Source organism: Polyodon spathula, chromosome 4 (assembly GCF_017654505.1).
Source record: "Polyodon spathula isolate WHYD16114869_AA chromosome 4, ASM1765450v1, whole genome shotgun sequence".
NCBI classification, from domain to species: Eukaryota; Metazoa; Chordata; class Actinopteri; order Acipenseriformes; family Polyodontidae; genus Polyodon; species Polyodon spathula.
This window is the reverse complement of record NC_054537.1, coordinates 41535567-41560951: the sequence shown is the minus strand read 5'-3', so window position 1 is coordinate 41560951 and position 25385 is coordinate 41535567. Positions and strand designations below refer to the sequence as shown.

The window sequence follows — 25385 nt, the reverse complement described above, 5'->3', positions numbered from 1 at the left end:
CTTGCTGAAGCACCCCCAGATCATCACCGATCCTCCACCACATTTCACAGTGGGTGTGAGACACTGTGGCTTGTAGGCCTCTCCAGGTCTCCGTCTAACCATTAGACGACGAGGTGTTGGGCAAAGCTGAAAATTGGACTCATCTGGGGGTGCTTCAGCAAGGCTGGAATCGGGCAGATTTGTCTTTGTGAAGGGCGCATGAATCAAGCCAAGTACAGTGTGTGTGTGTGTGTGTGTGTGTGTGTGTGTGTAATATATATATATTTTACATTTTTTTTTTTTTTGCTGTTGGCGGTAAAAATAAGGGACTGTTTAAATAAAACTATGATTTGTAACACTATATTCTGGTGTAGCAGCTTTTATTTTAAATTGTATTAATGCTAACAGACGGTCATTACAATATGCTGGTGCCTAAGCAAACTGCAGAAACACTGTACAGAGATCACATCCCATTAAACTAATGTTTTGATTACATTGTGAGGAGATACAGAATTATTTGGTTTCTCAATAGCTATGGAATACTGTACCCCCACTCCTGAGGAATATTGGGGGACCCAGTTTTTAATACAATTGAACACATACCTCACAGGACAGTCTATAAAAAAACTAACAAACAAACAAACCAAAAAAAAACATATGACTCTCGACTTCAACGCAGACTTTCTAGAAGTAACGCGAACGCAGACAAAGATGTATTTGCAGTCTACATCGAGGGATAAAGAGAGCTTTAACCAAACAGAAAAGTAAAAGACACTTTTAAAAAAGACACGCTGCCCAGTGTTTGTTATGTTTTACTTGGTCTGACTTCTATTAATTGCTTATTAAATATTATCAAAGTCTTTCTGGACAGTGATACCTCATTAATTAGTTTACATTTCAGAAACAGAATTTCACGTCAAAAACAATATATCGAATTGCTAAAAATAAATATAATGTGACGCTTTCGTGCCTCAAACTAAGTAAAACAATAAGCTTGAGTATATCTAATAATTAATAGTGTGGCGCGTATACACAGATATATTTGACATTCCAATTCAGCCGTCTTTTGGGGGAAAAAAAAAGAGAAAAAACGCATCTGCGCAGGCGTGAAATCACAAGGGATACCGAATTCCATGGAGTACCAAAATCCGCGTCTCGCCAGTAACCGAGAAGCCGCTAAATCGATAATTGTAGTTGCTGTGATTTATATTCTGTTTGGCTAAGTCAGTCTTATCAGGTTCTGCCACCTTTCATCCTGGAGTAAATAAAGGCAATGTCTATTCAACAGCTGTCAACGGTAGACATCAGGAACTGCAGGAAACCAGTTTTAGGAACTCCCAGGATTCCAGAAAAAAACACTAGCACTGATATTGAGAAACACGTGAAATGGATTACGGAATTCCAGCAAACTCGCAGCTTTTATTCCGAGCATGTGACGAGGGCGATTATGAGAGTGCCAGACGAATCCTAGAACCAGATGCAGCTGAAACAGGGACACCGGGAAGGCTCCGTTCTGATGTGGTGTCCGAGTGCAACGCAGACAGCTCGGGCCCCAGGTCAGCTTCGCTTGTCCCGGTTGATTGCACAGATGAGGAGGGCAATACAGCTCTTCAGTTCGCAGCTGCTAGTGGACACGATAAACTAGTTCGGTTCTTGTTAAGGAAAGGCGCTTCGGTGGACAGCCGGAATCACTACGGTTGGACCCCGCTTATGCAAGCAGCAAGGTGTGTATCAATAGTTCTGTAAACTTGTTCTTAAGCACACTGTGTACTGAATAATAGGATGCACTGACATCAAACAATTTCAATCACTTCTTGCAACAGTTCTGAAGGATAGATGCTTATATGTTTAAGAAGGTCGTGTCTAACTTAATTTTTTTTAATATACATTTTGGCATTTGGATATGTAAACAACGACATAAGGTGTGATTTGGTAGGAATGCACACTGTTTTGATAATGAATTAGGTTGCATTATAGCAAGCAAAAATAGTGACCATTTGCTTGAAAAAAAAAAAGCAATCTACGTTTTCATTATATTACATTTCTCACCTTTCTAATATCATGTTATGTGTTTTATTAGTATTCCTGTTATTTACCAACCCCAATCTTCACTTTCAACCTGAGATAAGGAAGTTGGAAAAATGTACCTTTGTTATGTTTTTATAGTGATTTTTAACACATCGGTATATGAGTGATATGTTGCCACCTTTTCCACAGACTATACACTGACATTTTCAGTCAGCCGTGGTTTATCAAAACTGCACTATACTGCCATACAGTTTAACACAAGTAAGCTGGCTGGTGATTTCCAGTCCTTGCATAAAACATGTCTTTACTGTTAATAAAATGTATTGTGCTATTTATTATTTTCATTCACTAATGTGAAATCACGGACACATTATCATTTAACATATTTAAAAGCACAATACTTGTAAACAGCATCCTTCTGCCTGTAATTTTAGGCAACTGGAAAATTGAACAGAAATCGTACCTGACATATTGTTCACGCTGTGCACCTTTTTGCACAGCTTAGTCCTTTTAGTACAGTCCCATTAACTTCACCGTTTAGCTGTTACTCGCTGAAGCTGATTTGACAAGAAATCGACAGTATGTTGTTATCCCTGTACAAAGTGATGATACTCTTATACCAAATATGGCACAAACATTGTTTTAATTGTGAGTCTGTTTAAAGGAAGATGTTAAACGTCTATACACGAACAACATAGAAATGCTGTTTGTAATTCATGTTAGTACTGGATTTTGTAACAAACTATTGAACATTTTTTTTTTTTCTTAATTGGTAACATGTACCGAAAAGTAAGTTTAATTAAAAGGAAAAAAAGAAACTTGGTCACATCAAGTGTGATCGTTCACCGGGGGTGCACAGTAAGGGCACATATTCCATGTATCTGGCACATCATAAATTATATCTTTCTAATTCACGTGACTGTAGGTAAAAAGTGTGCTCAGTGGTTGCAAGTACATTACATTTTGCTGTGGAAGATACAGTTTTCGCATTAGCCGCCACGGTTGTTTTGACCGCATGTATGTAGCCTGCTGGGGTCACGTGACTACAGACCCTCACCTGGAATGCTTACATCACGTGGGTATGTTAGTTATTCAAATGCTGGGGACAAAGTAGACTCAACAGATAAGTACTAAACAGTAGATATGTAACAATATAGTGGAAATAGTTTAAACAACTAATGTATGTCAAAGAAAATATTATAGGAAAGTTGATGTTTCTTATGCGTTTCAGTTAAAAACCGGATATTAGTGCATCCTGGCTTGTTAATTCCAGTCACCGGGACACAGATGCCAGTTCACGGATTGTCCAGGTCAAACTCGGACAGGTGGCTACCATAGTGCAATGTTTACTTTGGAATTTGATAAATATATTATTTAAAAAAATAAATAAATAAATAAATTGTTAAACACCCACCAGGTGTCAGTTCTATGAAAAGGTTAATAAACATAAACTGCATTCCCAGTACATGTAGAACACTTCACAGTGGGCACTGGACACACAAGTTGTCATTTCTAGTGTAGTGGATGCAGTGTGTCATTTCTAGTGTTCTTAGTGGATGCAATGTGTCATTTCTAGTGTTCATAGTGGGTGTATTTTGTCATTTTTAGTGTTTATAGTGGGTGTATTGTGTCACTTCTAGTGTTCGTAGTGGGTGCATTTTGTCATTACTAGTGTTCGTAGTGGGTGCATTTTGTCATTACTAGTGTTCATAGTGGGTGCATTGTGTCACTTCTAGTGTTTATAGTGGATGCATTGTGTCATTTCTAGTGTTCGTAGTGGGTGTGTGTTGCATTTTGTTTTTAATTATTATTTTTTTGCTTCCATTGTGAGCAGTGTATGCAAATTATATTTTCCCTTTTCCATTTAGATTTGGCCATCTGAATGTTGCTCACATGTTGTTGGAAAATGGTGCTGAAATAAATGCCAGAAACAGAATCGGGGCCAGCGTCCTTACAATGGCATCAAGGGGTGGTCACGTCAGTGTTGTGAAACTGTTAATGGAGAGTGGAGCCTTTGTCGACGACTACGATCATTTGGATGTTAACATGGGGAATAACAACAATAACAAAGGGGAATTCCCAGACATCACTGCCCTGATGATTGGAGCACAGCACGGGCATGAAGCCATCGTGAGGTTGTTACTGGAGTGGGGTGCGGATCCAAATTACAGCATCAAAACAACCGGATGGAGCCCACTTATGCTGGTAACACTCAATGGGAAAGTAAGTGTGGCACAGCAGCTAGTGGAACGAGGAGCAGACCCAGACCACAAAAATGTGTTGGCTAAAACCTCATTTGAGATTGCACTGAACTACAAACAAAAGGAGATGAAGAATTACCTGGATGCCATAACCACTATCCGCCCACAGTCAGGTAGGGTATATTTTTTCTTGGAGACTGGGTTTAAATTGTTCTAAAGGGATACATGAATATTTCTAAATAACTACTGTACCTCCTACTTCTTGTGGACAATTGACCAATAGAGTGTTAATTGTTTTTAGGACAGCAAATATGACAGACTTTGAGAGAGAGCTGGTAACAGGTAGCTATCAGCTCTCTGTCAAAGTCAGTCATAGCTGCAGTCCTGCCTATTGTGACAGAAATGTACTTGGAAGATGCAGATTGTATTTAATTTTTTAGCTAATTGGAACATAGTTATTCATTTAATGTGCTGCAATAGCACACATTCAACACATACCATCTACATGTAGTGCCATGGTTCAGTTCAAACACAACACATCTCAATTTTATTACTGAAGTTCTGTCCAACTTCTTAAATATACGTAGGTTTCTGGAGCTGTTTTTACTTATGCTGGCTGCATGCAAATATTCCCTAGTAACCAGATGCTGCTATTTGAATATACCATTTATAAAGAATTTACAAATTAATCTCCATATTATCGTCTAACTTTGGAAATCACTAAACTTACTACAGAAATAAATGTGACGTTTGTTAAGCAGCTATGATATCCTAGTATTTTATAATGAATTGTAACTTCATACCACAGGGGAATATAATCTCCAGCCTTGGATAACAGTATATGTACTGTAGTTCTAAATTTACAAAGCTGTTATCTGTTAAGTAATAAGCAGTTGAATGTCCAAATAGGTAAGGCCCAAAAATAAGCTTTCAAGAATCACTAAGGTGTTGTATCTCATTTTTAAAATGAATAAAGAAATACATGTATTTTACTGAACTAATGTTCTAGTTTTGTCATTTTATTATATAGAAAGTAGCATTTTCATCCATTTTGTTGGAGCTGTAGAATTGTGTCTAATGTGCAAATGAGTTATCCTATTCAGAGGGTGACTGTGCAATTGTTAAATCAGCTGGGTGTTAACAGTCCTGTCCACATTAGCAAGTAAATACATTCTTAGCAGAGCAAGCAATACAGCATTAAACCTCAGCTGCCCCCCATCTTTTTTTAATGCATCCTGTAATGTACACATCTTACATTTATTTAAAAAATGCAGATGGATTAGCATTAACAGTTATTAAAAAATACGTCAATATGGGACTTTGCACTCTGTTGGTAAAGGGTTCACATATTTGAGGTGTGTCTTTATCTGTTGCCTAGCACCCAGAAAGCAGTCTCTTCCTGGAAGAAATGACCCCATGGTTGAGGGAAACAGACTGTGAAGAGAGCACATGTTAACGTAGTGAAGTCTGCTTATTATTTGAGGAATATATCTCATATCTGTTTGTATCTTGCAGAATCTGACGTAGAAATTTTAATTAGTGCGTTTGTTTCATCCCGTCTGGACTATTGTAATGCCTTATTGGCTGGTCTACCTTGTAAACTAATCAATTGCTTACAGCAGGTTCAGAATACAGCTGCACAAATTCTGACAGGTACAAAAAGATTTGAACATATTACACCTGTTCTTGCCCACTTGCATTGGCTTCTGGTGAAGTACAGAGTTATTTTTAAAAATGTATTAATGACATTTAAGGCTGTCTCTGGAAATGGCCCTGCTTACATTAATAAATTTACCTTATGTCCCTGGATGCCAGTTGAGATCTGCTAACGCTGGCTTCTGGTGACTGCAATGATAAAGCGCAGCTATTGTCGTGGAAGAGCCTTTAGTCATTATGCACCTGTATTATGGAACAATCTTCAATTGAAATCTGTAAAGCTGACTCAAATGCATTTAAATCAAAGCTTAAAACACATCTTTATGCATAGGCCTTTTTTGTAGATTGGGATGGCATATTTTAGAATTTTGTTTATGTATTTTATTTATTTATTATGTATATTTTTTTGTTTGTTTTTGGATGTGTTTTGATATTTTATTGTATATTATATTATTGTATAGTATATTTATTTGTAATGTGAAGCACTTTGGGATACCTTGGCATGAAAGGCGCTATACAAAATAAATTCGATTGATTGAGTTGGACAGCAAACAGCAATAGGACTGTTTGGCTTTATATTTTATCTTCAAGATTGTTTCCGAGCAAGCCTTAGCAAGGTAAATTTCTTAAAGGAAATCGGTATAAAAACTAATGACCACCACTTGGGAGCTTTCCAATGAAAGCTAGTTAAAGACTCTTGTGTGTAATTGTCTATTTCAGGAGAAGAGAAGAGGAGGCCAGATGTCTTTCATGCTCTGAAACTTGGTAAATCCCATAGCATTTGCTTTATTTTAGTTTTTTACACTGTCGGTCTAAAGAGTTAATCTGTCTGTTAAAAATAGTTGTTACCCTAATGTGGAATGAATTCCGAGCGCTTAAAATTGTTACGAATGCTAGTTGAAATAGTTTGTTGTGTTTATGATTACATAAAAGGTTCCCGGGATCAATTTATTTCAGTTGATTCACCGGCAGTGAAATAAGAACTCTGCTGCCTTTGTATTGGTGATTTGTTGCTTTCACAAATGATTTGGCAGGAACCAGAATCCCAAACTTGTTTAGTGAAATGTAGTTTCCAGTCATTTGGAAATAGTGCAGTATATTGCCAGGAATTGCCTGTACAATAAAGCCAAACAAACATCATCATGTTGTTGTTGTTGTTTTTTTTTTTTTTAAGCATCAGCAACAGAAAGAGTACCACTATACCTGACCAAGCAATTCATTCACCAAAGAGAAACTAGTGACGCGGTTAAATCCTACCTTAATTTGGTATATTAGTTTCAGCCATCACCAAGATAAGCCTTAACATAAAACGTGTGTACCCTAAATTTTAGTTTTGTACCCCTAGTTTATATACAAGGAGGGTTACACTGTACCTCTGAATGAAAATCAGTTCAGTGGGAACCTTGCATATATATGTAAGTAGAGTAACTTATATCTAGGTGATATTTGGCTTGTGCTTTGTTATGCTTAAGGTGCTATTCTTTACTGAATAATTCTACCTGTCTCATTGTTGTATTCACTGTCCAGGAAAGTACCAGTTAGTTAAGGAGATATTAGATGAAGATCCTGGCCAGGTGAACATTGCTAATCCTGATGGCGCCTCTCCCCTGATGATCGCTGCAGTGAATGGGCAACTAGATGTTGTTCAATTGCTTGTGGAGAGAAATGCTGACATTGACAAGCAGGACAGTGTTCACGGTTGGACAGCACTGATGCAAGCTACATATCACGGGTACTTGTTAATTATATTACAGTAAAGTAACTGTAGCTAATTTAGTCTCAACTGCAGTTTTGAAACAAACACATGTTTTAGCAAATTTCTTTTAAAACATATCTGGTACTGCACCAGATTAAATACAGCTGTTTGCAACCCCTACTTGCACTTCCTGGGTCATTTGACCTGGAGGGTGAAATTGGCCCCAAACCTTCACCGGCTTCTTTCTTGTCAATAACAAATCAGCTGCTTTCCTTAATAACTGACATGCTTTCAGCAAGTAATATGGAGTGAAATGGCTAAGGAAGCAATGCAGTAGCAGACTTCATGAAAGGCAAGGCAAGAACACTAAGGACTTATTGTAGTAGCAGATGTCTGATTTAAAATGGAAGTACATGTCTGCTGTAACAAGTGTTTCTTTCAAAAGTGCACATTAAGTGATCTATGGATTCATTGGACATGTTCACCCCTCACTGCGGTCGTGTGTTTTTGTAAAATGGAGTATTAAAACTATTACTTAAAATGCCCCACTATGTTGCTGCTAAAGCTTTATTCTTTACAAGGTTGTTTCAAAGTCAATATGCTACTTGCCGTTCAGTGCACAAAATTCATGACAGATCTGAAAATTCCATCGGCTAAGAGGTGGTGTGTGTCCCTGTGAAAATGCTTCTTTTATAATGTATCACTTCCTTAAGACAAACCATGCCAATTAAAGAGTTTATAACCATGCTTTACTGTTTAACAGGCCTGTTTTCATTGAAACTTCAAAGAAATAAATTTTTTTGTTGAATGTAGTAGTCGCCAATTGCTTGTATTATTTTCTTCACAATTTGGAATAGCCAATTATTTTTAGCCAATTATTCTCAGCTTACAGCTACCACCCCTGTGCTGACTAGGGAGGGTGAAAACAAACACACGCTGTCTTCTGAAGCGTGTGCCATCAGCCGACCACTTCTTTTACACTGCAAGGCTGTTCAGAGCTACAGTGCCAGAGGACAACGCAGCTCTGGGCAGTTTACAGGCCAAACTACAAGGCGCTGGCGCACGGTGAGCTGAGGACACCCTGGCCAACCTAAACCCTCGGCCCTTGGCCAATTATGCTCTGCCCTCTGGGAACTCCCATCCATGGTCGGCAGTGGAATGGCCTGGACTTGAACCGACGACGTCCAGGCTGTTGTTATGCAGGGTAGCAGAATTTTCAAAATCTAAGCACAGACTACAAACCTTCCAGAAATAATTTCATTTATAATTAACAAAAGTTATTCTATTCTAACATTTCTATTTCACTTCAAATTTGATAAGATAAACAACATAATTATTTTAAAACATAATTGGCTGTGCCCCGCTGTGACTTACAGTACTATGCTATTACCATGGTATATTTACTATGGTTTTTATCTGGGGGAAATCTAAATATGATGCCTAACATTATTTATATGTAGGCTTGCTATTATTCGATTTTTTTTTTTTTTTTTGCCAAACCAACGATTTAATGTCAATGTTTGTTTCAGAAATAATTTACCATTTTTTCAAGCAGAGAATGGGTGAAATTAACCTTTATGCTTTAAAAAACAAAACAGACATTGCCATTGAAAATCATCTCATTTAGCAAAACCCCTTTATCTATTCGACATGCAACAAAACCATGGTTACCAACATTCTAATGGAAATAACATTTGGTCACAGCAGAGCTATACCTTATAAAGATAAAGATCCTACAAATGTTTACCTTACAGTTTATTTACTACTATTATACATAATTTCACTGAGGCCTCTATTTTAAAGCAATGGAGAAAGGTAAAGCTAAGGAAACTGTTTCTTGTTTTTCTACAGAGCAGTGATTCCCAACCTTTTTCAATGTAGGGATCACCTTGGTGTTTGGATTTTTCCTACGGACCACTTGCCACGCATTTTTTCACAACAATGTTGTAACTGTATTAAACCAGCAAGCAATAAATACATCAAAATAAAGTAAAATAAACAAAAACCTTTGCAGCAAGGAGTAGTTAAATTATTGTTCAAGTATTTTGTCTTTTTTTCTGTTTATTGTTAAAATAATTTTATTCCTATCCGAAAATGTACCTGTACCTTTGCACATGCTTCAAAATAGGGGGTTTACTCATAAAGACTGCAGCACACAGCTGGGGAGGAAGAGCAGCAAACATAGTAACAGTTAATGTTTTTAAAACTTAACATGCTGCATTGTGCGGAAATATACAGATTTAATTATCAAAGCAGTTTTGAAATGCTGGATGTGTTGTATGGCTTAACTAATTATTTTCAGAGGGCTTCCGAGTGGCGCATCCGGTAAAGGGGCTTCATGTTCGAGACGTCGCCGGTTCGAGTCCAGGCTATTCCACTGCCGACTGTGGATGGGAGTTCCCAGGGAGCGGCGCACAATTGGCCGCCCTTGGCTCAACGCACACCAGTGACCCTTGTAGTCTAGCCAGGCGCCTGCAGGCTTGCCTTTAAGCTGCCCAGAGTTGCAGTGTCCTCTGATGCTGTAGCTATGAGGTGGCTGCACAGTGGGCCTGCAATGTGTAAAAGGGGTGGTAGCAGTGAGCTGAGCCTAAAAATAATTGGCTATACCAAATTGGGGAAAAAATAATTGGTGACTACTACATTTAAAAACATATATATATATACACACACACACACAAAACAGTTATATATACGCCAAGGAGTAAGTAGGTTTTGTTATTTGTTTTAATTCAGCTAATGGTCTCTAATTACGTTTTTAATCCTCTTTCTTTCAGGAATAAAGATGTTGTTAAGTATTTGTTAAATCAAGGAGCTGATGTCAATCTTCGGGCCAAAAATGGATATACTGCATTTGATCTAGTTATGCTGCTTAATGATCCAGGTAAATGAGAAATTTAAAAAGTATTCAGAACTGAGTGGATTATCCCAGGGCAGAAGTCACAGCTTCTCTGTGCATATACTGTGATAAGTTATTTTTCCCCTTGAAGAATTAGATTAGTTATCTCCAATTTGTACTGTATATAATTTCTTGTAGATCTCTTCATGTTCAGAGCTTAATACACTAAAGAAGTCTAGCTTAGATGTTTTTATACTTGACTTAGTTTTACCTTGTTGTCTCCTTACCATTTGCAACTGTTCTAATGAAAAAAAAACACACAGTGTAAAGTTAAACAAAATCCATCAGTATATTTTAATAATCAGCTTTAATGGAACCTATAGTCATTTTATAATTGCCTTATTATTTTTTTGTGGAGGATATAGGTATGTAAAAAATATTTCTGTATAAAAAAAAAAAAACAAACAAACAAAAAAACATTTAGGGCAATATTCATAAATCTTCAAGGATCTTTTATACTCGTGTACAATTTTTAGCTGTGCCTGTGGTTATTTTTAGTCGCTTATTCATAAAGCATGCTTATTATGGCTTTCAGACTTTTATGGTAATTCTTAACCGGTCTTGTTGCTGAAATCTGGGCCCATTCTGTCTTGCATATTTCTTTCAGCTCAAACAGGTTTGATACACAATGCTTGGCTACAGCTTTTTTTCAGATCTTTTCCACTTCCGGTAAGGTCTTGAAAATAGAAACAAAAGAAGTTCTTTTGTTTCTCAACTGTGAACTCCATACGAAACCCATCAACAGCATGAAACGTCGTACTTTGCAAAATGTGTTGTACAGTCCGACGTTCTGTCTTCAGACAGAAGAAGTGTACTTACCCTGGTCAGGGACTTTACGATTTGACGACATTGTTTCAAAAAGGACGGCTTCCCTTTTTTTTCTCCAAATATACTGTGGTCTATTTTTGGGGAAAAGTAGCATTTTAGTCTCGCTGGTCAAGAAAAATCTGTTGAAGAATGCTTCAGATTTCTGTTCATATTTCTTGGCAAATTTTACAGTTTTATGAATTTTCTTTAAAGCTGGTTTGCAGTGAGGTCTGTGTGTATACAACTCTTTTGTGTTCAGGTGCCTTTGGACAGTTCTCTCTAAATCTTTGATTTTTTTTTTTTAGCTGCTTGGACGATTCTCATACCTGCTGTACCCATAATTTTCTTTGGACGTTCACTTCTTTCAAGCGTTTCAGTTAAATTTGTTCTTTGATTCTTCTTGATTATTTCCGATTGTGGATTTTGGTATTCCATATTTCTTTGATTCTATTCTGTTGCCATTCACTTTGTTGTAGTTTGCTATGAGTGCTTTTCTCTTTTCTCCCCCCCCCCCCCACCCCCCCCCCCCCAACCCCCACCCCCCCCCCCCCCCCCCCCCCCCCCCCCCCCAACGTGAATCCAACTACTACCAGTTGTCGTAACACACCCCCCCCCCCCCCCCCCCCCCCCCCCCCCCCCCCCCCACACACACACACACACAAAAAAAAGGGTCCTAAAAATGTCCCAAAATGTAAAATGTGCTGATTGGAACAACATAACCTTTTACATTTCCACATTCCTTTTTACATTTCCATTCAACATTGTTTTTTTCATTTCACGCTTGCATTTCAGCAGTGTCAGTCAAACAGGTTACACTTTACACCACTGGCTAATCCACCAGTGTGCAGTTGCAGTTGATTACACTGGTGTGCATAGCAACTTGTATCTGGAAGAACATAGCTAAACAGTGCCTCTATCACATTCAGACACATTTCTTCTAAAATGGTGTTTTAGAATACTGGTGAAGTTCCATTAAAAGCCCTTAAGCCTATTAGCTTAACTACAATTTTGCATGCGTGTCACTCTTAGTCATATCTAAAGTTAAACGTCTGTTAACACCCTTTATGAATGCGATCCTTACATTTTCTGCCCACATACTGTCCACAGGACTTAGAGGTTTTGTTAGTTTTATTTTTGAGCATTTAGATTTATTAATTGTTGACTTTGAGACAAGACTGCCTGTACATTTCCATACTATTTGTTGTACTTTTACAGTACACAGGTGTTCATACAGAATAAACCATATAATATTGTAAGTATGATCTTAACTGTTAGATTTTTTCGTTAATGTAAGTATTTTCATTAATGATATGCTGTTTTGTGTTTACATAGATACAGAACTTGTGAGGTTGCTGGCCTCTGTGTGCATGCAAGTAGACAAAGACAAGGGCAAAAAGAATTCCAAGTCATCACTACCACGCTCAAAAAGCAGGCTGTCTTTAAACATCCCTGTGCCTCCGGATGATAAAGGGGGGCTAAAGGTAAGAAACCATTTGTGGAGATCTTAAAAGGGCAAGCTCAAAGAATCTTTCAAGTTGTCCTTCAATAGGGTATCATGCCTCAACTACTAGGGGTCTTGGGCAAATGGGGTTCAATGTTCTTTTGGAAAAATACATTCTAAATAAAAATACATGGCAGCCCATTCCCTTAGCCTTGAACCCTTTATTAAATACAGGGCCAAATGTATCAAATTCTACGCCAAACTGCAATCTGCATCTTTTATTTATCAAGGAAAAAAAAAAAAAACTGTTTTGGTTGTTTGGAGGATTCAGACATGTGCATAAGATCACCACCCATGGTGGACCGTTGTTACCTTCTATTTTATTTTCCACTAAATATCTTGGTCGTTAACTGGTTTCAGTGATTTATGGGTCCTAGTTTGTATCTCTTGACTTTTGCAGTAGTAAAATATTCATCAGATGAAATCATTGCATGCTTTCCCCCCTACCATAACTGCCTGTCCATTACCAATTCAGGTAGCATCTTGCAGTGACATTAATTTAGTTGATCATACCCTAAACCAGCTGAAGTCGATGTTCCTGAGAACCTGGGTAGCTAAGGGTATAAAAAACGATTGAATTGTATGCTTTATATGAGTGAGGAATAGTTCCAGAATTTTTCAAAGATCTAACTTGATCTGATTCTGCAGTCCTGGTGGAACAGAATGTCCAATAGGTTCCGAAAGCTGAAGCTGACTAGGACACTGAGGCACGGCTTCTCCACTAGTCGTCTGGCACCGTTTCCAGATGATACTGATGTGTCCTTGGATTCTACAATGAAGGCTGACCAGAAGAACAGTGGGAACAATGGACCGATAGTGCTGCCTCCAATCTTAGGAACTGCTGACATGACCACAGCCTGGGCAGTGAAAAGCAAAGATAGCGGTAGGGAAAAAGAAAAATACTATTGTTATTTTTTATATTCTTACTTACATTTTTTTTTTTTAAAGCAGCAGGACGCTGTAGATAATTCATGGCAACAATATATGTGTTTCATTGTTTGCTGGACAAGTAACTGTGTAGTGTGTTTTGTCATTATAAAGCTGCAAGGTTAAAATTAATGTTCACTGGCACTTTAAAAGTCTCATCTACTACATTTTTCAAACAGTTTTGGTTTAAATCTTGTTAAGTGTCTGACCTACTTTTTGTTTTTACAAAATTGTTTAATTATCATACCTGACCTTTTAAAAGTCTTACCCACTTTCTGATAACTATGACGTTAAAACCAACAAATACAATTTCATCAACAAGATTATACACTTAGTACCTAGTATAGTACTAAATTACAGTAAATGTTAGTTACGGCATTTGTTGGCAAGATCCATCTTGAAGCAGTGCGTGTTGAGCATCTTTTTTGCATCTGATAAAGGACACACGAAGATGCGGTACCCAGGGTAATCCTGTGGAGTTAGCAAGTATGCAGTACATGGCCTTGCGTGACAACTGACAATATGAGAATCTGAAATTGAGAAGGCAAAGGGATGGATTTTCAAAAACGGCAGGATATTACGGCTTTACCCCCAGACCATTGAATTAAACTATTATCTTTCTTTTTTCAGGACTTGGCGGTACTAGCACAGAGAAGGATGATACCCTGATAACAACTATGGTATGTCTCCACATGAGAAATAAAAGCTGAATTAAGCTACATGTTGCTTAGGAGAGGATGTTGGTTTGTCCAAATGTATAAAAGACATAATGTGTGATGTTGGTATGTTACTAAAGCTTGCTTTAAGATAAAGCATCAAACACTGCCCAGTTTTGTTGGTATTATACAAACCCACTAACATGTAAAAATTAGGTCATCATAGTTTACTTCTACAAAATGTATTATATCTTCTCATAAGAAATACCCAGACATTAGTTTAATCAAGGCCAGGCTGATTTCCAAAATATTAATGTCAGTATATTTTGTGGTAAATGTGCTATCTCATTAACGCTCCCAGCTCAGAAATGGTGCTCCCTCCACCCGACTCCCCAACGACCAGCTGAAAGCTGTGATTCCTCCATTCCTTCCTCTCTCAAACTTTGAGCTGTGGGACTGTGACAGGTCGCGGATCAACAAAGAAGGCAAGAGCGAACAGACAAGACTCTCCATGCCACAGAGACCTGGTAACAGCAGCGGAAACTCTGACATAGTAAGCAGGACTTTAGTAAAAGTGTTGTTATTAATGGGATTCAAGGACATTATTAATAGGATTGAATGATGCATCACCTAGTACAGCATAGGGACAAGAGTTATGTGAGGGCACAAAATAAACTCACAGGCTCAGTCCTGCTGTGTATAATGAGGTGGATGATATATTGCCTGCGTTATTGAGAAACAACACCTCCAAAGAACTGGAGTCTATTTTAATAAACAATTAATTTATTAAAAAACATTAATGGATAAAGATGAGATTATATTTTAATATAAATATTACTCGATACTATTTGGGTCCTCATGTTTTAATACAACAGTGATATGTGTATTGGGGGACACCTCTGGCTAATGACTAAAAAAAAAATTATTGCTGGTAGTTGTAATGAGATAGTTAGGCACTAATAGTGCTTACAAAGCAGGTGAGGATAATGCCTGCAGAACTTCACAAAAAAAAGATCACATTTTGGTGTCAAGTTTAGCACAAATGCAAATGTCCATTTGTAACATGTTTGTTATAAACAGTGGATTCTGACACCCCCTTGCGACCTATCTTGTCTGCCCTTTCCCCTTTGAATTTCAGTTTTTCTATTTTTTCAAAGGCATAACCAGGTGAAGACTGTGCAGAAGAGCAAATAGAGTAATAAAATGGGTCCTATTTACTCTAACATTGGAAGAGAATGTGCAGAGAAAGCTTTCTAACCTCAGAGTCACTGAATTAAAAACAAAGTGAAAAATACATCTACATTTTTTATTGCCTTTTTAATTCTTTGTGTTCTTGTTTTAAATTTGAACCATAAAAAGTATGTTGTTTAAAAACAAAAGTGCCTGTTTCCAAAGCTGAAGTTTGTGCGCTTTTTATCACAGACGTCTGTCAGCCGTGTTGTGGCCAGGCCAGTTAAGTTTCCGAGTATTGTCAGAAGCCCATCCTCTCCTTCAAACTCTGGCAATTTCAACTACTCCCCTCACTCTTCAGGAGGTTCCAATGGTATAGCTGGCATTAACAGGCAAGGAGGTGATCCACATAATCGATCAGGTATTTCATTATAGTATTTTAAAATCAGTGAACAACACAAAAGATGCCAAGTAAGAAGCTCTCTGCTTACTGTCAAACGAGCATAAAGCATCATGTTGGAAGGTGTATTTTTATACCCTAGTCCAGTATCGGCATGTGACCAAAGCTTACTTGTACTGTAAACCATACATGTACCAGTACAACACCTTTCAATAAAACAAATCTCTTTGCAACATTGCATTGTAATAGAAAATGGTAGTATGTAGTAATATTTTTTAGCATGGATTTATTGATTTTATCATGAGCAATAATTTGGTGCATCTTTAGCAGAGTTGTGAACTTCTGTATAGACGTTCGCTGTCTTTGTACAGAGAGCATATGTTCTGTAATAGTGCTGCTGTCTCTTTCCCAGGTGGCAGTGCTGACAGTGTCCTGTCCCAGATTGCAGCCCAAAGAAAGAAGGCAGCTGGTTTGTCAGAACAGAAAACTCCCACCTTGGACAGCCAGACACCCACAGTTCCAGATGTCACCTTGCCCAGCGTGCATGGTACCCACAGCTTAGTGGGCAGTAGCTGTCATAGTGAAAAGGTATCACTCGGAACAGAACATAGAGTAGGGGGGATGAGGTGGAATTCTCAATATAGATAAGAGAAGCTATTATATAACTTACCAGGGTCTGCATTTGAATTATGGACCTTGTGTCACTATTTTGTTTAGTTGAGTAAATGCATGTGATTTAATATAGAGATCAACACAGAGTTAAAGAACAGCGTTACATGTTGAAATTGATGGTCAAGACAATTAAAATAGACCACAGTGTACCAGCCAAGGTAGTTTTACTCGACACACAGAAAGTAAGAGCATTTTTACACGCTCCGTCCAGAGATTAGCCGAGGGGTTCTCAACCTTTTTAGAATCGCACCCCACCCTGCCACAATAGCAAGATTTGTAAATCGCAGTGAATTATTTTCCAGATTTACAGTACCTCTTACCCTGTGTACAGAATCGGATCTCATCCCTTGCATAGAACACCACACCTACTTCCAATGTTCAACAATCTAAACAAAACACACATACCGGGTACCTTTTGTAAAATGGATCATCCTATGAACTTCTTTAAAAAATGAATGTAAAACTAGTTTCTCCAAAGAAAATATTACTGAAATCGCTGCAAACGTGTAAAAACACACATTTCCCAAGCTGCACTTTAGTTTTTTAATAAATAGTCTGTCATTAGGCAGTACATCACCACAGGTGACACTCTACAAGGACGAGGTTCATCTGCAGGGCCGACAAAGGTAAACCCGATTTCCAAGTAACTTTCTTCATATTTCCAAAATAGTTTTTAGATGACAATGCACCTGCACAGTTGTTTTTTTTCACGCAGCACAAATCAATCCACTTTTTATGTACTGCACAAGGGTACAGTGTGGTGGGAACTGATCTGTTACTGATTCTTAAACACACTCACCTGTGATTGGGTCTCTGCTTTAAGCAAGGTTTTCCAGAATAAATAAGTACCAGTATCTCTGGTAAATCCTAGGCTTTTATTTTCTACAATAAGCAGAGTGCTAGAGCCAAGTAGCTCCTCTGCATTATCTGCCTCTCAAGGTCTTTGAAATCATTTCTTGGAATTTTTTACAACCAAGATTGACAATATTAGGCGCCAATTCCAAGACCTTGCGCCACCTACCTCACTTTATCATCGACATGTCTTTACTGGCACTCCACTGGCTAGTTTCACTCCTCTTACTTTCATTGGGCTTACCAAATTGTTTTTTAAAATGAAGCCAACTGCCTGCCTGCTAGACCCAATTTCTACTTTTCTCATTCGTTCCTGTATCCAGACGCTCGGTCCGTTTGTGACTATAGTCATTAACAAGTCCTTGAGTTCTGGAATTCTACCCTCTGCATTTAAAACTGCTGTTATCATACCAGTATTGAAAAAATCTAATTTTCCCACTGATAATCTGGGCAGCTATAGGCCTATTTCAAACCTCCCTTTCCTATCTAAAGTTCTGGAACGTGTTGTAGCACAACTAAATAATCTTCTTCTGTTAAATAAACTTTATGATCCATTAGTCAGGCTTTCAAGAGTTGCACAGCACTGAAACAGCTCTTGTCAAGGTTGTTAACGATTTGTTGTTGTCTTCTGACTCAGGGGCCCTCTCCATCTTGGTATTATTGGATCTTAGTGCTGCTTTTGATATTGTGAACCATAATGTCCTTCTTGCCCGGCTGGAGAACATGCTCTGTATATCTGGTACTGCCCTTGGTTGGTTTAACTTGCATCTCCTGGAGAGAAAGCATTTTGTCTCACTGGGTGGTTTTAGATCTACTACTGGGTTGGTTTCTTCTGGTGTTCCTCAGGGCTCCATACTGGGACCAATTTTATTTAGCATATATATGCTTCCATTCGGACAAATTTTTATAAATCACAGTGTAAATTTCCAAATTTATGCTGATGATACTCAGATATATCTGCGAACCACACCTGATATTGACTTGGCTGTTTCTGTGCTCACCAACTGTTTTGCTGACATCGAGCTCTGGAGGAAACAGAATTTTCTGCAGCTCAACAGCGACAAGTCTGAAGTGATGCTATTAGGAACCCTGTATCAACTGCGGAAATCGAGTTGTCAAAGCATGACCACTGACGGGGTGCTAACAAAGCTTTGTTCTAAAATGAGAAACTTGGGGGTCATTTTTGACCCTAGCTTAACCTTTGAGCTGCATGTTAGGAATATTAACATTTAGATTTCCATCTAAAGAATATTGCCCGGCTACGCCCTGTCTTGTTGCTGTCTGCTGCAGAAAAGCTTGTTCATGTGTTTGTATCCTCCAGGTTTGACTATTGTAATGCTTTACTTACTGGGGTGTCAAAGAATACCCTTCAAAAGCTCCAGTGTGTTCAGAATTCTGCAGCTAGGGTGCTGACGAGGTCTCGCTCTGGTGGTCACATAACCCCCATTCTGAAATCCTTACACTGGTTACCGGTCAAATACTCCAAAGTACTGACTTTTAAAGCCAATAGAGGTACATCTATTTCTTCCATTTCTGAGTTAGTTACCACCTACACACCTAGTCGTGCTTTGCTGTCCTCCGATGCCAGCCTTATGGTTGTTCCCCCGACTAAACTGTGTACAGTGGGTGACAGGGCTTTTTTCTCCTATGCTCCTAAGCTGTGAAACACTCTTCCTTCTGAGATCCATGATTCTGAGTCTCTGTCTATTTTTAAATCCCGCCTCAAAACTCATTTATTTAAATTGGCATTCTTATGACTTTTATCACTTTTAAGTGCTTTGCGATATTTATGAAAGGCGCTATATAAAATAAAGTACTATTATTATAATTAATAATAATAATAATAATAATAATAATAATTATTATTATTATTATTATTATTATTATTATTATTATTATTATTATTATTATTATTAATATTGTTATTCAATATTTAAAAATTATGAGTTTGTGTACATTAAGAAAGTGATTTTTATTTATTATTACTATAGTTAATGTATTAGAATGCTCACAACGCCCCCGTAAAAAGTTTGACATGCCTGTCCCTGGTTGAGAACCGCTGCTCTAGCAAGCAGTAGCCACCATAGAGAAAAACATTTCTGAATTTCTGGTGTGTACAGCTTTCTAATGATATATATTTGACCTGAATGCCCATGTGTCTGTGTATAGCATAGGATACAGTAACCTAGTCAAAGTCTGTTTTCGCTTTCACTATGAGGAGTAAATCCAGTAAGACTTGCTTCGGGGAGCTGTATTTGATGAAAAATTTGGATGGTCTTTATTGCCTGTGATTGACATTAAATATGTTAGTCTAACCTGGTATTTTACAAAAATGTAAACACAAATAAATAGATAGATTGGAATTGCCCAAAACTGTCTATAATCCTGAAAAAGCTCTAAAGGCTATTTCAAGGGATTTGGGAAGATAAGATAGATCACAGCAAATTCCAATGCATCCAGTGCTTCTCTCAGGTATTGTTATAACTAGGGGTGGGCACCAATGTCGCTATTTTAATATGATGTCGATAATTTCCAAAAATCATTCACCCTCACAAACATACTTTTTATTGCTCTACTGGTAAAAATGCTAATTCAGTATAATCAAGTTTATTTTATATTAAATACAACAAACCCTATACATACCAATCCTTGTTAGTCTCATAGGCAAACACCACACACACAAAGTATTATTTAACCATTTTATTGATTGTTTTTCTTTTTTAAGAACCCAATTTACCACATGTATTTCAAACAATCCGTGTACCCTCACTTTTGAGCTCTACTCCCGTTTCCTTCACTTGTTTCCGCTCATCGGCCAGTCCCTTACCGGAAACTACATGTTCTTAATTTTGTAGAAATCAAACACCAGAAAGAGGCCTCAGTCTGGGACCTCCTCCACGTCCAAGAGCACCTCTCCCACGCTGACCCCTTCGGCCTCCCCCACTCCCAAAGGCCCCCAGGCAGATTCCTCCTTATCATCCTCCTCCAATCGACGCTCCAAGAGCAGTGGTGGCTCAAGCAGTGGCACCATCACCGACGAAGGTAACGCAGCTCTAAATACTGGCTTTTAGGGTCCCCATTCAGGCCCTGAGTAACCTTTACCAGGACTAACAAAACAGACATGCTTGAAAAGGGTCACTAGGTGTCTTTCTGAAAACGGTTCATTGAAGCCTTGAATTGGGTTATATGTTTAAATTGTTGTGTAATGATGTATGACCATTCCTCAATGATTACCAGCTCTAGTTCCTTCACTGTTATTTTAGATATCCTTAGCAGTACTGAAAAATTTGCTGATTCCAGATGGCAGTAATTTTGTTCAGAGGTGGAAAGGCTTTTAAACATATCCTTGGACCATGTGATTCTCACTGGTTAAATAAAACTATTTTACATTGTGTTGTAGTCTATATTTCAACTAGGTAACATGTGCATTAGGTATAGCCAACATTACACTGCATTTGTACCCTTCATTTTCCAGGATGATACTGTCACAAAACTTGTATTTTTAAAACAAAAAGTTAAATAATAACAAATGTAGCAGTAAACAAATACACTTTTTGTAGGTACAAATGAAAAATGTGTGCACTTAATTTCAAGAAAGAAATAACCATTTCAAAACGTTTAAATTGGTCGGGAAGTGCCATCTACTTGAGAGGTTGTGTGACGCATCAAGGATGTTTATAATGTGGTTGTATAATCCACTTGCAAGACTGCACCTAGAACACTGCAAAAAACAAAAAACAAAACTAATCCTAGGGAGAAAATATGAGTTCTGAAAATAGTTTGTGGGAACCTAGAGCCCTAAAACAAAGAAGGGTTAGGGGAGGCTTGAATGTAGTGTAAGTTTTTAAAAGTTGTTTACCATTTCTACACAAGTGTGGATATTACAGTTCAACCAAGACCATGTTTTTTCATAGTTTCTAATTAATCCTGCTATGAACCAAATTCATCAAATAACTTGAGAGAACTAATTTTATGTAATACATTTTACTCTTGTCAACCATATGATGATTTGATGTTATCCAACTGTGTGTTTGATACAGATGAACTCTCTGGGATCTTAAAGAAGCTTTCTCTAGAGAAATACCAGCCAATATTTGAAGAGCAAGAGGTAAGACCGATTGTATCAGAGGACTATGCTGTGGACTTTCTATCCTTTTCTAAATCCCCTAACACATGCATTTTCCTTTAGTCTGTTGTTTTAGTGAGTCATTAAAATTGCCAACTTAATTCCTTAAATGGTGTTTTTTGCATTGGCTATTGTAAAAATGCAAATACAGAAGATTTACATTTGCTTTGTTGGCTCAGATCAGCGAAGCAGTTATCTTTCTTTCTGCTCTAGTTCTTCCTCTGCTTTCTTCCTGTGCTGTCTTTCTGCAATCTCCTCAACAATCTGTTGTTTTCTGTGGAGGCCTCATTTTGGTAAGTGGCAGGTTCTTTTATTGCTCCTAATTGTTAGTGTAGATCTGATTTAGGGGTTCACTCAGCAGCAAGTTATATCCAGATACATAGGTGTTACAGAAAATAAACTTGAACTAGGTTAACAATGTTAGTGTAGATATAAAAAAAGTACTGGATATATCTATTAAATCAAGTAATCTGTAATCAGTAACTATCCCAGTTCTAACTAATGTATTAAAGCTGCTGCCATTAGTATCAATTATGTTATCTTTATAAGTTTTATAAAACAAAGATAATGTCTGATGCCTGTTTTAATACATTATTTTATAGTTGAAAGTCCAATTTCTTTACAATCTCCAAACAAAATATTGCTATAGGGATACAAATAACCTCACAACTCGAAACCTGTTTCCCAATACTGTATGTCACTCTATCATCCACATTGATGCACTTCTGCTACTACTTGCAGTAGCAGTGTTCTACACATCCAAGCTCTGTTATAGTACATTTTGGTCTTCTATACAGTACTTAATTTTTTTCAAGAATTGTGGGTAAATGCCTGTATCTGTAGTTGGGTTGTACCTCACCTCTTTAGTGTTTATATCCCTTTGAGACCTTATGTTTTAATGTACATTTTCTTTATAAAACGGATGCCATTGAGTCTCCAACATGCAGTAATCAATATGTAACTGGAACTAACATTACCGACTCCGTCACAGTTTCATAACCTCTGCTGCTCTTTCTGCATGAAGGGCACAGTTTGGATTCCAGCTTGTTTCAAGTTACACCAGTCATTATAAATTGGATGCATATATTCCTTATATAAACATATTTTCAACAACCCTTTTTTATTTTGTTTTTGTAAACTGCTTTAGGTTATAGTGGCTTGGTTATAGGGTGTGGTGTTTGTTTCTGCAGGTGGACATGGAAGCGTTCCTCACACTCAGTGATGGGGATTTGAAGGAGCTGGGCATAAAAACAGATGGGCCTAGACAACAGATCTTAGCAGCCATCTCAGAGTTAAATGCTGGAAAGGTATGCCTTAAATCTCAAATACTTTCAATGTAATATATGCAGGAAGTCACTTGGTTCAATCCAACACTATTCATCATTAAAAACAGTGACTGAAACACTCTTTCAGCTGTTGGGTGAGTTTCCTGTTGGGCAGCTCATGTATTCCAGGGAATCGGATTTATTTAAACAACAAGATAGTGAGTAGAAAGCTCATACCAAAATAAAATGATTAAATTGTAGTTGTACCGAATGCATTTGCCAGTCAGTATAGATACCTTGGCAATAACTTCCAAGATAATAAAACTACCATTTTTACCAAACTACCAATCCATTTCACTAAGGTAATTCCCCAATGCTTTAAAATTCTCTACAAATCCTGCTTGTGTAAGGAGATCTTTTAAAGTTATTTTCCTTTCATGGGCATCAACATTTATCACAAAATTTAATAACTAAATTAATAAATACTTTCAAAAGAAAGAACAATCTGAGCATTCCTGGGTTCGTGGCTAAATGTGTCATAAATGTGATGTTTCTTTTTATAGGGCAGAGAAAGGCAGATTTTACAAGAAACTATTCACAACTTCCATTCTTCCTTTGGGAGCAGTGCCAGCAACCCTCGACCACCTGGTTATCCTCGTTGTAAGTAGATAAATGCATTGTACCTTACTGTATGTAAGCTTTCTAAAATCATGTTTGTGTGACATTTAAAGTTCCAGATGCATAGAAACCATACTTTTTAAATTATTATCATGTTTGACTGCTGTATTCTTTGAATTCCTGACATACAGTAAGTTCCATTACCAATGTTACCTTGTAAAAAGAAATCTATCATTGCCACATTGCTTTAAACTATTGTCATATTAATGATACATACGATATGCTTTGCCAATGGTCTCTATAATTGGCACTCTTGAGTTATCAGATTTCTTTAAACTAGTTAATTTGGGTATTTCTTTAATGTTTTCTTCAAAGCACCAGCAGGCTGGGTTAGACAACAAGTTCGGACGTCCAGCAAGAGGTAACACCCAATAGGATTGAGCCCCCGGGGGGGGAGTTGTGAAATAAGAGTTATGGGTAATTAAGCCCAGGTGAAAGGAAGACTGCTCTCAAGCTCTTCTCAACACCAGTGTTTCAGTGCATGAGATTGCAGGAAGACACTGAAGAAAGCCTCCAATGTGACTGCATGCCCAGACAAGATTAAGGACCTGGACATATCCATCTGTATTGGAGACAAATAACAGCTACAGGTGGTGCAGGATTGTTACAAGTTCTTCCAAAAATTACAGAGTGCTAAGGAATGTTCTGCATCACAATAATAATAAATAAGATGACAAATTAAGAAGAGGTGTTAGTAAGGAATTCTGGAAAACCTGGATTTGGTCTTTTAGGGTTCTTTTGAAGAAACCAAAAGTGATACAAGATATAAATGATCCTTAGCGGCTAAGTGAAAATGGCAGAAGACAGCCTTTGAAACACACCCAGGCAGAACAGCATCAGGAATGATGTGATGTAATATGAGCATCAAAATAATGATCTACAATCACAAGTATACATATAGCTGTGTTATAAGAGACACTGTTCTGTAACTGTTTTCTGATGGGCTCCTCTTTCGTTTTGCTGACTTCTTTGTTGTAGCTGACCCATATTCATGGCCTGTGTTGATTGGATGACATGCAGGATGATATTAAGTGGCGATCTAGAATTGTTTCCATGATCATCCTGGTTTATGTCACAATTATTTTCCTGTTGTTCAGCCCTTCCTTTTGTTCGATAGCTGCAAATGACTGAAAAAGGTCTAATAAAAAAGATTGCCAGGACTTTTATACAAAAAACTCAGCGAATGAGAATCAGGAGAGTAAGTACAATTCCTTTGGAGCATTTTTTTTATATCTATTATTGGGGGGGGGGGGTAAGAAAAGTATCAGTTTTGTCTTTAATTAATGAGAATTATCATTTCTTTTAAATTTGCCTTTCATCTTAATTTTGCAAAAACTTGCATATGCCAAGATACCAGATTGTAATCACTTTTGTTTTACTTGTGGCTTTTGTAAGAAGGTAAAAAAGCACCCTAATGATTGGAATAATATACTAATGGATAAGGTTTTACTTGACATTTTCTTTTAATCAAATCACATTTTTTTCTGTGTGTCCTAAATTAATTGGGTTTGTAGTATTAACCAGTACATAACATTTCATTACAAAATACCTAGACAAAAACTGCTGTTTCAAGTCCTTCATAATTTTTTAAGTGATAAAAGGTGTTTATGGAAAATGCTAATTTTTGTTACTGAATGTGTAATTAATTAAATCCATAATCAGAAGCTTGTCTGTCTGTAATCTTTGTACGTAACTGTTGTTCATAGTCACACTGCAAAAAAATGACAAACCATGATACTTTCAAGAAACTGTCTTGTGTTAAATTGAAGCGTTACCTGTATGTCCATTTCAAAACAGACTGCAGCCAGCTTCATTAAGAAACTGAATGCATTGCTTAAAAAAACTAAACAAAAAACCAAACACCTTCTATTAACC

At 37.5% G+C, this 25385-nt stretch overlaps 1 protein-coding gene across 2 annotated transcripts; it reads left to right on the top strand.

Annotated features, from left to right (window-relative positions):
• Positions 1–384: 384 nt before the first annotated feature.
• LOC121314546 (ankyrin repeat and SAM domain-containing protein 6-like) lies at positions 385–25171 on the top strand. Of its 2 annotated transcripts, none has more exons than XR_005950113.1 (16): positions 385–1703; positions 3876–4381; positions 6585–6629; positions 7392–7596; positions 10335–10441; positions 12596–12744; positions 13413–13647; positions 14322–14371; positions 14709–14900; positions 15770–15938; positions 16330–16505; positions 20297–20483; positions 21482–21549; positions 21781–21860; positions 22758–22874; positions 23396–23482. XR_005950113.1 is itself a non-coding variant. In XM_041247937.1 (16 exons), exons 1-16 carry the CDS (start codon positions 1366–1368, stop codon positions 23873–23875), a joined length of 2691 nt encoding a protein of 896 aa, XP_041103871.1. In that variant the 5' UTR covers positions 386–1365; the 3' UTR covers positions 23876–25171. The 2 variants fall into 2 exon arrangements, 1 of the variants encoding a protein (XP_041103871.1); XM_041247937.1 differs by lacking the exon at positions 21781–21860 and adding an exon at positions 23826–25171 and having other exon boundaries at positions 386–1703; positions 23396–23492.
• Positions 25172–25385: the final 214 nt, after the last annotated feature.